Raw genomic sequence first — 13,439 nt, 5'->3', positions numbered from 1 at the left:
CCTGAGGCAAGCCCTGCAGCAGGGCACCACAGGGACACAATCCAGCCCTTTCTGGCTGTTTCTGGACAACCAGATGAGGCTTTGTCAGATGCTGCTGTCATATCTCTAAAACATCTGGCAGCAGCAGAAATTAGCAGTTCTTTTCAGTGTGGCAGCTGCTCTTTCAGGCTCCTCTAGGGTACTTGTGCCAGCACATTTAGTGTTGCCTCTCATTGGGGTCTGGCATGTCTGTGCCTCCAAGCGGCCACTGGCCACTCCGAGCATGACACCAAGCACTGGACCATCCTGCACTGTTCCATTCCTGGAATTTGCTGAACTGATTCCCAGATTTATTCAGAGTGAAGTGAGGCAGACGACTGCCAAATGAAGGTAATAGCAGTTTCCAAAAGAGGTATAAAAACTTGCAGTGCTGCCCCCAGAGTTCAGCTTTCATTTATATTTAGAAGCTAACAAAATCATGTTTTGTGTACTGCATCTCACTGACAGGTAGCCACAGGGGTCATTTTTCCATAGGTACAGCTAGAGCTGTAGATATACAGATATATGTGAGTCAATATGTATAAACATTTCTTTGTGTAAGTGCTTTTTTACATGGGACTCGATATCCAGGCTGACTTTGCAGCTCAATGGGCCTCTTGAGCATGGTACTGTGCAGTCCCTGACCGCTTTGCTGGTTTGCAGGCTTGGAGTACCTTGTGGCAGGACACGAGGACGTCCGAACGGGCAGGCTCATTGTCAACATGAAAAGTTTTGTCCACCAGTGGAAGTCGGCTCTCGGAAGAAAGGTCTTGGAGATTTTGAAAAGAGACTGCAACTAGAGGTGTACAGCTGCCTAGGGCATTTCTTTATGCACAAAATGCAACAGCCTCCACAGAGAGAAGACCTCTAGCATGAAAACTGGAATGTAAGAAAATAGTGCCAAAACATGTAGTGAGGCATTCAGAGTTGTAGGCGCTGTCTAATTTAACCCTTTCTGGCCAATGTTCTTTCACTTGCCTATAGCTTCCTTGTCAGGGCCTCACCTGAGCCCTGCGCATCGTTATCTTGAGGGAAACGAAAGGAAGGGTGGTGGATGCTTGTCTCGCTCCCGTGCAGTGTTGGAGCAGCTCCCATGAAGCCACTGATCACCCAAGACTAAATTGCCACCCTGGAAGAGCTACTGCTGAGAAGCAAAACACTGCCAGTACCACTAGCGTGGATCCTGAGTGGCTTCCAGAGGCTCCCAGAGGATGCTGTGGGGAAGGCAGTGGCCATAGCAGTGAGTAGGTGCAGGCGCCAGTGTGGCAATGACAACCACTCTTTAGAAACACCCTCTTACAGGTTAGGACATGGCACCCATCAAAGAGAATTGGGTGCCACTTGCTTTTAACCTGTTTGCCCTGCTGAAGGTTTCAGGGGCTAGATTCTCTGCTGTTTCAGGGGCTAGATTCTCTGCTGTTGAGGAGGGAGCTGCTGGAGTGAATTGAATCCCTCTGCCTTGGCACAGGCGTGATGCAGGGCAGAGGCCAGCTCTCCACCCACTGCACGGCTGCAGAGAAGAGCCAGCTGCAGAGGGTGCAGCACCTCTGAGCTTTTGTCCCTGAAGTGTTAAAAAATGAACCTAGCCCTAGTGTAAATATTTCATTGTATAAAGCACTTTACTGCCTGCCACTTCACAGTGCAGGAAGTCTGATTGTGTTGGGGAAAGAAGAATTTGAAGGTGGCACGTGAAAAAAACTCCCTGAAACAGAAGCACTCCTGAAGACCCCCCGCAGTTGGACAGCATTAACAGTATAAAGGGAATGGCCAGCCTGGCACTGGCCACTCAGAATATCTGAGGATGCAATCTGAAAGATAAAGTATTTGCACTGAAGTCCCAGCTTCAGACCAGCACTTGGACCCCATGGGCAGGACTCCAGCAAGACTTTGCAAACAGAGTGAGGAGAAGAAGAGACTTTGAGATAAAAATGCAATTGCCGGAGGAGAAAAACTCCGACTGCAGGAAAAGGAGTGGATGCGGAGAATGGAAAGGACTTGCATTCACATATCACAACCCAGCGATTCATGGTGGGCCTGGAGTTTATTTTATTTTTATGTAAGTATTTAAAACTGAACATTTTATTTGTTTTCTTCTGTGTTATTGTTTGCAATATATGCAGCCATTATACTTCCTCATTAACACCAATATGAAATATAGCACAGTTTACTGCGGTTTTCAGCACTAAAATATATCTTTTCTATAAAGCATCTTTAAACCACATTGTATAGAGTGTAATTTCGTTCATGAGTGTGAGGGGAAAGAAGACATACAACACCAGAAAAGTTAGGAGTCTACCAATCCACTTTACGTATGTATTTTTCTTTCAAGGTCCTGTGGACTTGCAAAAAAAAAGATACTATTTTGGTAAATTTTTTTTGTATCTCATGTATGTAATAAATATAATATTTCAACATCTTCTTCTCCTGTTACTGCTTATGCCAATGGCAGCAGGGTCTTCATGCATGCCCTAGAGAGCACAAGCAAAGATTGCACTGGGTGAGAAGAAGCTGCCATGGGGGATATTTTCCTTTCTGGTTGGGGGGTAAAATTCAACACGTGGAAAGAAGCGAAGTAGCATGGATGGCTCACAAAAATCCCACTTCACCCCTTGTTTTGGGAGGTTTATAAGCTCTTCACATAAGAAGGGGAATTGTACCTATATATTTTCAAAGGTGGCCAAATCTTTGCCTCCACACAGGCTTGAAGGCTGAGCTGCTGAGCAGGTACTTATAAGAAGCAAGTCAGGGATGGCAGAAGTAAGATTTGTTCCCTACATTTGAAACTACTAAGGGGAAAGAAAAGGCTATGGGAAACAAGTGCTGTGGCAAAAGCTCTGTAAAAACACTGCAGAGTGAAGTCAAGCATCAGAAATTAGTGGCTAGGGGGTCAAGACTTAATCTGCAGTGTGGGCAGCAGCTCCCCAGGCGGGCGGTTAATCAGTGACTGTGGCAGCACCCATCTCCCTGGCAGAGCAGAGCACAGGGACAGGCTCTCAGACACTAAGAGCCTCCAATAGCTCTGATTTAAAACTGTGGGTTTACCTGCTTGACATATTTTTAGCTTTGTTTTATTTTAATGCCACTAAAAATACATTTGCAATGGCTAGCTGATTAATGTGACCTTGTGAAAGCTGGAGGGTGTGAGCCCACCATCCCAGCCAGCTCAACATCTGTAGGAAACCAGAATGGCTTTGTTGGCAGTGCTGCTGATGGCATCTTGTCTGACTCCTGTCCTAGCCTTGGAGCTGGGCACTGATGGTTTTATGGAGGAAGGGGGTTAACTTCTGTGGGGCAAATCTGCCCATAAGAAATTTCTGTCAGGGGGTTTTGGCTGGAAGAAGTGTCCCATTACCCGGAGTGGGTGAGCTGGTTATCAAAGAATCACAGAACCAGTTGGGTTGGAAAAGACCTCTGATATCATTGAATCCAAGCTTTGACCAATCGCCATCTGATCAGATAGAAAATGGCTCTAAGTGCCATGCCCAGATGTTTTGTGAACTCCTCCAGGGATGGTGACTCCACCAGCTCCCTGGGCAGCTCATTACAATGTTTAACATCCTTCCTGTGAAAGAATTTTTCCTGAGGTCCAACCTGAACCTCTCCTGGCACAGCTTGGGACTATGTCCTGTTGTCTTGTCTTGTCTCCTTTCAGGTGATTGTAGAGAGAGATAAGGTCTCTCCTGAGCCTCCTTTTCTCCAGGCCGAAGAACCCCAGCTCCCTCAGCCACTCGTCACAGGACTTACCCTCTAGACCTTTTATATCCCTCTATTCATATGAGATCACAAGATGGCCAGCCAGGCCCTCCTTAGCAGGAAAAGCTTCTTTGGGCAGTAAGTCTTTGCAACTCAGTGAGTTAATGGAAGCAGCCTGCCTGGTTTATCTGTTTACTCCCCTCTGTTATGTGTATGAGAAGAGGATACCTGTCTCTGCCCCCCTGAAGAGTAGATGTATTGCTTGATGATTCCAGGAGTACCAATACCTTGTCCAGTCCTTCTGTGTGACAAGTATCAGTGGCAGGAAAACCATCCCAGTCATGATCAGAGTTGGCAACAGCACTCACAGAAGGGTCTTTTCTTCCAGAATTGCCCCGCTGATGCAGGCAAAGCTGGCAGCTGAGGCCAGGCTGCCCTTTCTGGATTGTGCTGCCAAGAGGGGAGCAGAGGTGAGTGCTGGATTTTCAGGAACCAAAGATGGGAACTGCCACAGTTCTCCCTAGAGCATCCTCATGCTGTCCTCATGCCTCACCTGCACCTAAAGAGCAAGTACCTCCCTGCTGCTGAAGGAAGCATGGTGGAGTCTTCAGCCATCCTGTTTCCAAGGCTGGAGGCCAGATGTAAGCAGTGGCGGGGGTCAGAGATAGGGGCTGGGGCTGCCTGCCAGAGCCCCCGTGCTCCTGGCTGTCTGTCAGCACTGCAGGAGGGAGTGATGTTGGACACATGTGCTTGGCTGGAGGAGGTGAAGCCAGGTGTGTTGGAACCAGCTGCCACCACAACACTGACCCTGGCTACACGCGTCAGTACAGCCCCTCCAGCACAGCAACATATGATCCAAAGCTGTATTCCTCCAAGGCACTCACAGGACACCTCTTTCACTCTTGCTGGTGGACATGAGCACTCCGCTCTCTGGCACATGAGCTCTCAGCGAATGCTTTGGCACAGAGAAGGGAACACCTGGCTCCAACTGGTTTTTAATGCCTCCTTGCACCCTCCGAGGCAAATCCTGTGCCGTAAGTATTGTCAGAACCAGGCACTAAGCCAAACACACACTGCTGAGTGAGTGAAGCTTTCACCACTGTCCTTTGCCACCGCTGCCACCTGTGGAAGAAAGCAGAGTAAGCCATGCAGATCTGCCCATTAGTTTTCAATAACCTGAAGCTGGGGTCTTGGAGGAGGCTATACTCAGAGTCATCCCACATCCTCCCTCAGAGAGGTGGCCTTACACACCCTGCTCACCAGTACCTGCAAGCAAGGTGAGTCTCCCCAGCTGTGCAGGATCTTTGCAATGGATACCTCTGCCCAGCCCATTCATCAAGAAGCAAGAGGTGATTAGGTGAAACATCTGCTTTTATTCTGTTAAAGACCATTATTCTCTTTGGATCACCTCAGCAGACACCAACCATGCCTACAGGTTCTGAGTACAAGGAGGGCCAGCAGAGAAGCCACCTGCAGGCCCAGCCACATCCACCCCTGCAGCAGCAGCTGACCATGGATCCCCAGCAGCATGGCCCCTCTCTCCTAAGGAGTGCTACTGATGGAAGCCTCCTCATCCCAGACCAAGCCCTGTTGGGTTGCAGAAGTGCTGTGCCCTCCTGCCATGGTGAGAGGCTAGAGAGGACTCAGGGCATGTGCACAGGGCCTGTCCAGTCAGTGATTGCCCACCCCCAAGGAATGGAATCTTCCCGTTACAGTGGAAAATTACAGGCATGTTTAATATAGTTGCTCCAGCAGGCTAAATCTTCTGGGATATGACCATGTTGCTGAAAATGACTGAACATCTGGGACCACAGGCCTGCCTAAATGGAAATCTGGGCTGGTATGGGTAAACATAACAATTCAGGAACAAATAGCTGCAGTGTATTTTTTTAAATCTTTATTTTTAGTTATCGAATTGACTTCAATATCAACACACGATAGAATAAACATCTCAAAAATGTCCCGTGGCTGCTGCCTCAGCATCCACAGGAGCTCTCTCTCTGATAAGGCTGGAGGGGATCAGCTGTCTGTGGGCCTTCTGGGCTGATGTGTTGATTTTTTGATGACGGTGTTTCCAAAGCATGCTCTTACCCAGGGGTCACAGCTTCTTGCCGCACTTTTCCCACAGTTCAGCACAGAAACTTCATGAATGCCTTGTATTGCTTCAAGGGAATGCAATGATGCCTCGGCAAGGCTCAAAAGCTGGGAAATGCACTATATATGGGAACTTGCTGGCATATTGAAAATGTTAGCATGGCCAAGACACCAGTGTGCTGCAGCAGGCCTTGGGAGAGCCACTCTCTGTGTCTAGCCCATCTCCTCACTTCTCCATCACTCTTAGGGGTCCTTGGGAGCAAATATAATGCTGGGTTGCTTGAACATGTGATGTATCACTGGTGTGATGCACTCATGGGTACACTTAAGCCTGAGTCCTGTAGCCCAGAAAAATACCATAATGCCCAAGCTTTGTTGCACTGCAATATGCAGTTCGAGGTATCTGGACACTTTCACAGCTGTAGAAGACAGATACGAGAAGTTTGCCAGGCTGCTGGAAGGTCTAGGGGGGTTGCAGGCATGGATGAAGGTGTGTGTATGTGCATCTCCATGCTCACTTTTACATTTCCCAGATGGTGCTTTCTCTGCTCATGTCTCTGAGCTCCCCCTGACCAGGCAGGTTGCTCACACTGACAGCATTTCTTTCTTTGATATCTTGTTTCAGACTTATACATAGAAATTAAATACAAGACATGGCTTTTAAGTCATCTGGAAATTAGGGCTGGCAAAAGGCCATCAGATCTGTATGAAAATTGCTGAGAAGAGTAAAGTTGCTTCCTAAAGCAAACATTAGTGAAATTTCCCTGAACTGACTTGCTGTGGACATGGATATGCACCCCTTCTAGCAGATGCAAAATGCAGCCCAGCTCCAGGCTCAGGACACATGCTGAGGTACACAAACAAGGCAAAAAGATTAAAACCAAACAACCATCCATTAGGCTGGCATTAACCTGGAGGAAAGGGCATTCCTCACTGCAGTTCCTGTGGCAGATTCACACACATGATCTCTACCTGGATCAGTAGGAGATATTTCTCGTATTATAACTTCAAGATGTATATGTGTAAAAAATATGTTCTCTCTCTGTCTCTGCCCTTCATCAGAGCTTTCCTTGATTTGCATCAGATGCAACTTGCCTCTGTACCTCAAGCATTTGTGAAGCCTCCGTGTGGTCAAATCTGCTGCATAATCTCTGCTTGGGCTTTATCTGAGTAACACCTGAAGGAGATAAGAAAACATTATTGCAGGTACACAGACAAGGATTAGAGATTCACCTCACCTAATGTGAGGTGCTGGTGGCAGATGGTGGTTGGGACAGGATCCTCCAATCCCCCCAGGGTTGCAGAAGAAACCCAAGAGCACCCTGAGGGGTCATTACTGCCCAACTGCCCCACAGGGGCAGGTGAGGGGGCAGGAGGATGCACAGGTACTTGTGTAGCTTGAGGAGCATCAGCAAGATGCTCTTGGCACAGAAGCAGAGGGTTAAACTAATGCTGCATAGGGGCAGGGAAGTTAAACAGAAGTCCAAGCAGGGACACTGTCACCTCTGCAGCTGTAGGCACATACAGGGACAAGGGACCCCAGCCACGGGAGACGAGGAAGCCTCAGCATTCACCTTTTCCTGGACATGGCTGCCTGGACCTGATCAGCCTCTCTTTCTCTAGAGAGCTACAACAAGAGGCCATTTCTTGACCTGCACAGCAGGTCCTTGAAAAGGCCCCCAGAGCTGCTGGTGTGACCAGAACAGGGAGGCCGATTCAAGGGAGCCTGAACCTGGTCATGGCAGCACATGCAGCCTGCAGTCGCCTAAGGGGGTTGAAAATGCTCGCGCGGAGCTGTGTGTGCAAAGTAAACGTGCCCAGAGCCACTCTGCAGTGCAAGCAACCCCCGTCTGTGCCATCAAACACCTCTGACAAAGGCATTTTGGGAGGGATGCTGCCCTTGGGCAGCCCCCAGGCCAGGGGGTCAGGAGGGGATGAAGTGGTGCAGGGCTGTGCCACCAGCCAAGCGGACAACTCTGCGGTACAGATTCTCACCTACCAGTGCCCGGAGAAGTTCCTGAAAGCTATGTCATTTATTCGCATGTCTGTACCTCCGCAGAAGCAGCACATCCTGCCCCGTGACTTGGCCCTGGCCGCAGCCAACATCTACAAAGGCAGGAGGAAAAAAACAACAACAAGAAAACAGAAGCCAAGTTATGCAGCAGAGGGGGAATAAAAATATTTCCCTTGTGGCGGCGGGTGACCGGCAGAAACCCCGAAAGGCACTGTAAATACCATGTACCGCAGCTCGGACAAAGAGCCCGGCCTCGGCGCTCCGAGGAGCAGCCCCGGCGGCAGCGCTCCAGGGACCAGGGACAGTGGCGGTGCCGGTGGGATGGGCCAGCACTCCCAGTCCTGCTCGGGGACATAAACAGGACGCCCCACCTCTGGCTGATACCGATCAGCTGGACGAGGCAGAAGAGGGAAGAGGCCGGGCCCCCGCTGCTCCCCGGTCGCCTCTGAAATGACAAAGCATTATTGCAAATGACAAAATACAACTCACATTGCAAAGAGCTCCCACACCCACGGGCAAGAGGAGGAGACGATCCGTGGAACTCCTGCCGCAGACTGCAGTGGGGTCTGCTCCCTTGCCTGTGCTCCATGCTGCTGACTCTTTAACACATTAAAAGCAATAACGACTGCGTTCTTCTGGGCAAAAAGCACTTGTAATTGGATAATGACCACTGAGCATCAGTAGGTGGGTTGCCTGAAGCCTGAAGGAAACCACGAGAATTTTTTTTCCACCCACAGCACTATTATGAAGCTGACAAGGTCCTGCTCTCTGCAACTCCCATTAATTTTACTGCCTGACCTTCGGGATTTATGACAGCTTTGTCTGACATTCATGGGGCAGACAGGTATTGTTACACGCCAACATAACCCAGGTAGCAGGCACGGGTTGTTCTCCACAAATGACTGCACTCCAGTCAACTTTGGAAAACTCCTTGCTTTTGTACGGGGAAATACTAAATAAATGAGATTCACTTTAAATTCCAGTCTCCCTTTCCACCCTCAGGGAAACACAACACATGCCAGAGAACAGAAATCACTGTTCATCCTGTATTCAAACAACAGGCAAGCTTAAATCCTTAGAAATCCTTGAATACCCAGCAGATGATGACATACACTGAGGCCATACCATACCTGTCATTTAAACCCTCTGTGACTTGAAAAAAGTCAAATACACTGCAGTTACACTAGCCAGGGGCAAAGGAGGAGTGACCAGCTGGCATTCTCATTCTTTTCCTTCCAGGACTCTGGCAGAGCCTTTTTTTATCCTCTATGTAGCATCAAAAATAGAGAGAAATCAAAAAGAACTAAAATAGCAACACTACAAGAAAAAACACCATCAGGAGTTCCTGTTCACAAGGCTATCCTGGCATTCATCTGGGGCTGTTGACATATTTAATAGTCACCCAGTCTCTGCCAGCTGGATGCCAGCTCCAAACTCAAATCCACAACTGTGATAACTTCTTGCTTCATGTTACAATTCCTGCACTGTTATTTTTCCTGCAGCATGAGTTAGCAGCGCAGCTTATTCTGAGGAACAGCTTATCTGAAGGCATCCTGAAAAATAGACCTGCATGGGTCATCTCCACATTTTCCCTCACCTGGGGAAGCAAGGATTTGCTTTCTTGTTATGTTAAGGAAGGGTTTTTTTATGAGTTAATTGTAGTAAAGAAAGCCTATTGCTTTGCTGGCAAAGGAGTATGAGCATTACCGTAATTTTAGTATAATTTCTGTAATGTTATGAATGTTTTTTCATTAAACTGAAAAAACATTTTAATTTTAATTGTCTGTAACCCCTGGAGATCTATGTCTTCCCAATTCCCCCTCTCAAGCTGGTGCAGAATTGCACTCTTGGTGGATGCTGGTGCTGGGTTATACTAAGTGCTGTCCAAAGACGTTTTCTCCCAAAACACTGCGGTGTCTGAGGGCTCTGGGGAAACCAAAGTTTGGGGGAGAAGTGTTGTCCCCTTTGTCTTCTTTGGAGGATTTTGTTTTCCTTCCCTGGCATTACTTGGGAGCGGCATGAGGCTGGGCTTTCACAACTGGCAGTGCTTGCATGGTAAGACCACCGCACCTCCCACTTGCCACAGTCCAGACAGACACTTTGTAGCCCATCCCCTCCACCAGCAGGCCACCGTCAAGCAGCAGATGCCACAAGGGTGGAGGCAGAACCCTGTCTGCCTGCAGGAACCCCAGTCCCAGGGAACACATGCTGGCTCACAGCCTGCTGGTGAAAGCTTAGCTGCTGTGGAACAAGCCTGCTGAGAACCAGTAATGTGGTTTTGAATCCACCCACCTTCCCATCCCTGGAAGTGCTCAAGGCCAAGTTGGATGGCACTTTGAGCAACCTGGTCTAGTGGGAGGTGTCCCTGCCCATGGCAGCGGGGTTAGAAACAGATGATCTTTAAGGTCCCTTTTAATCCCGAACCATTGTGTGATTCTGTTTTCAGCACACATGAAAGCTGTCACAAAACATAAAGTGTGGCTTTGGAGCCCACCAAAGGCCTCTTCTTGTAGGTTTGGGGCGGGGGGGATCCCTCACTGAGCATGCAGACATCTGAGAGCCAGTAAAGTTCACCTATTGCAAACCAGAGGTGCTACAGACCTCACTCACTGCAACCAAATAACTCACAAGCTGCTAAGCACTGACTTCCACTGCAATTGTCTCCCTGCCACTCACTGATTAAACACTCTTTTAATAATAATAAGCCATAAAGATTACTGACTCATCCTTGCTCTTACAGTTAAGGAAATGGTCAATTGGTCAATTGTATTAAGCATCACAAAACTCAGATGAGATTCCTGTTAAGGGATCCACTGTTTTGCCCTTTATAAACTGAGAAACAACCTTCAGATATCAGTTCCCAGCCAACACAACATTTGGCTGTGTTATAATTAGATATTGGTTTAGTTGCTGCTCAAGCTTGCAGTTACAGTGCTTTCCACTGCAAACCCACTTGAGCTGTGGGACTTGGCCAATGGTTCTGACCTTTTCTCATCAATGAAATACAAGTTATTTTTGAGAGAGCTGGTGCCTCCACATGCTTTTTTTCCCTTGGTGCTGTCATGCACCCATGATAACTTTATTAAGCAGAGAGGGAAACAATAACAGTGACCTATTGTAGCACATACTGGGAAGGATTGTTTTTTAAATGCAAATGGTAAACAATAAAATCCATTTTGACTCTGTATCACATTATGTGACAAGAGAGTGAACAAACAGAGATAGCTACTGTTCTGAGCGAACAGACACAAAATAACACAGTTAATAAAATTTTTCCTTGACTTTGCCTCCCTCACATTCACAGCCTTGGAGCCCTCCAGTATCTTTAGCTGCTGATATGTTGGCCACTGTACTGGGTGTGACAGTGAGTTGCAGATCCCTATGCCGTGCCACCCTCACTCTTCTGGGAAGGTCCTTCCCGGCACTGGCTTCTGTCACATCCTTCATGCAGGAGCAGCACAGGGGGCCCTTAGGGCTGGTTTTCTCCCACATTCACAGAGGTTCAGCACACATTTCAGGGCACCCTTGCACTGTGCTGGGGGAACACCCCTACAGGCAGCAGGGGCTGCTGGCTGCCATGGTTCTCGGGTGCAAGGGCAGTGCTGGTGCTGAGGGTGAGCACAGAGAGCTTCTCCAAAGAAGTGGCTGCACAAAACAGAGACAGGAAAGGGGGTGAAGTGACAATAATGTCCAAACGGGACAGAGCTGGTTGCTGCAGCCAGCAGTGTCCCCACTATGCATGAGTACCATGCATGGGCATTGTGAGTTTCTCAGAAGAGAGCATCTAAAAATATCCTTTTAAAAAGAGAAATGGTGGCAAGTTGGTGGTAAGGAAGAATCTGTAGGAAGACATCAAGTATGGCAAAAAACATGGAAGCGGGCAAAAGAAGACAACCACTCAAAATAATAATAACCACCTCTAATAACCTAGCAGGCTGGTACTCAAAGGCTTGAAAGAGCTAAATATAGTTAAGTCCTGTTTTGTTTTCCAATGCAAATCATCCAGGCACATTACAAAACACTGAAAGCTTGCAGTTCATGTTTAGTAAGCACTTTCACTGGCAGGTATGGGGACACATGTAGGGGAATCTCTGAGCAGCGCTCTCAGCATAGGTGCTCAAAGAGTTGCCTTTTTTTCAGCTATACCTCTTGGTTTAGTAAAAAGTGGCATTCCTTGATGAGTACCTTCTTACACCTCTTCCCTTAGACCATCACGGACACAAGGCTGACTTGATGGCACTCCAAACCTCAGCTCCCTAAAGGCAGAGATGTTTTTGCCCTCACCAATGCCTGACCCCACTTGGGCCAGGGGCTGGCTCCTGCCCACAGCCAGCCAGGCGCCAGCTGGGAGCAACATCCGCATTGGGAACGGCTCCTGGCTGGCACCTCGCCGGCCTTGCTCCCAGGCAGCTGAGGGCAGAGCTCAGTTTCTTGGGTTGATTGCTGCACCGAAGGTCTGCAGGGCAAATTGCACCACACTACCTGGCACTCTGCAGGAGGCATGGATGTGCAGCCATAGGTCTACAATTTACATTTAAAGAATTAATAAAAATTCCAGGCCAGAGAGCCTCTGTGAAGTTTATAACCTTGACATTTTTTTATCACCCCCTGGCTTGTTCCTTTCCCCTTTTTAACCAAACCAACCCATACAAATTAGTATTTGAAAGTATGCAATTAGCAAGCTGCTCCTGCAGCTATGCAGTTCTCCTGCCACCCATTTTCCCAATGGGGGAAATCAACAATAAAGAACAAAGAAAAGAATTTGCTGCCTCATATTAATGACTGCTGTTTGAGGACAGCATTTGTATTTTAAATGAATAGCTTGCTGAGGACAAAAAGGTCAGAACTGCATTTTATGGTAGCGGTAGAATAGCAGGAGGACAGAAGAAAGGCGAAAGCTGCGAGCAGACAGGCGGAACAACACGCTCTGCTTGCTGGAGAGGCTGGGATCAGCGCCCGGCCACGCTGGGGCCACGCGTTCAGGAGTCAAAACACGGGCACGGTCCTGCAAGGTGGTGAGGACAGCGGTGGGAGAGGAGAACACACATCCCAGCCAGCTCACTGGGGTCTGAGGCATACAGCATGGTTCAGGCATACAGCTCAGCCCAGTGATCCCCCCCAAAATCCTTCCCTTCTGCAAAGCCATATGGATCCATCTCCTTGCAAATGGAATTTTTTCATGAACTCCGAGGCCCTGATTGTGCGTTGTCCCTCAAGACGCTGCCTATGGATACACAATAAAACCCTGCCAACATCCAGCAAGAAAGCCTGTGCCTGTGTGTTGAGTGCAGAAAATGTGCCCTTTGCTACCTTAGCATCTCCAAATTGCCTGAAGTTAAATCTAAGTTGTCAAACCCAAAAGAAACCTGATGTTGATTCAAGTATACGGCAGAACTCCAGCCCTTATCCATAGGTATTGATCAGCACCTTCCTGAGAACGGAATCTGCTGGCTCTTTGAGGCTTCAGGATAAAAATGAGGCAGTATGGGACTATTTTAACTAATAATATGCAATCAGAATGAAATAGCCACACCACAACGGATGATAAAGCTAGCCAGAAAGGAAATCCAAAGTCACCCAGGGAACCCTGAGATGGACACTCCACTGGGGTATTACCTGA

At 48.2% G+C, this 13,439-nt stretch overlaps 1 protein-coding gene and 1 long non-coding RNA gene across 7 annotated transcripts in view; one reads left to right on the top strand and one right to left on the bottom strand.

Moving 5' to 3' along the window:
* Positions 1-2,359, top strand: part of NTN4 (netrin 4) — a 48,164-nt gene extending 45,805 nt beyond the window's left edge. For all 3 annotated transcript variants that reach the window (XM_042026058.1, XM_042026040.1, XM_042026049.1), the window contains one exon: positions 682-2,359. In XM_042026058.1, the coding sequence (XP_041881992.1) occupies positions 682-818 (137 nt within the window). In that variant the 3' untranslated portion in view covers positions 819-2,359. The remainder of the gene's footprint in view (positions 1-681) is intronic.
* Positions 2,360-5,631: 3,272 nt separating this feature from the next.
* On the bottom strand, positions 5,632-8,658 carry LOC121663589. 4 transcript variants are annotated; one of them, XR_006015685.1, is made up of 3 exons: positions 7,805-8,657; positions 6,909-6,982; positions 5,632-6,224 (listed from the first exon to the last, which is right to left on the bottom strand). It is a non-coding gene; the product is annotated as an uncharacterized LOC121663589 (long non-coding RNA). The 4 variants fall into 4 exon arrangements; XR_006015684.1 differs by lacking the exon at positions 5,632-6,224 and having other exon boundaries at positions 6,868-6,982; positions 7,805-7,911; positions 8,041-8,658; XR_006015682.1 differs by lacking the exon at positions 5,632-6,224 and having other exon boundaries at positions 6,868-6,982; positions 7,805-7,911; positions 8,309-8,658.
* Between the last annotated feature and the right edge of the window lie 4,781 nt (positions 8,659-13,439).

Source organism: Corvus kubaryi, unplaced genomic scaffold (assembly GCF_017639235.1).
Source record: "Corvus kubaryi isolate FWS band 111438036 unplaced genomic scaffold, C.kubaryi_AGA036_p1.0 129, whole genome shotgun sequence".
Lineage (NCBI taxonomy): Eukaryota > Metazoa > Chordata > Aves > Passeriformes > Corvidae > Corvus > Corvus kubaryi.
The sequence above is the reverse complement of the archived record's forward strand: the minus strand, read 5'-3'. Positions and strand labels throughout refer to the sequence as shown.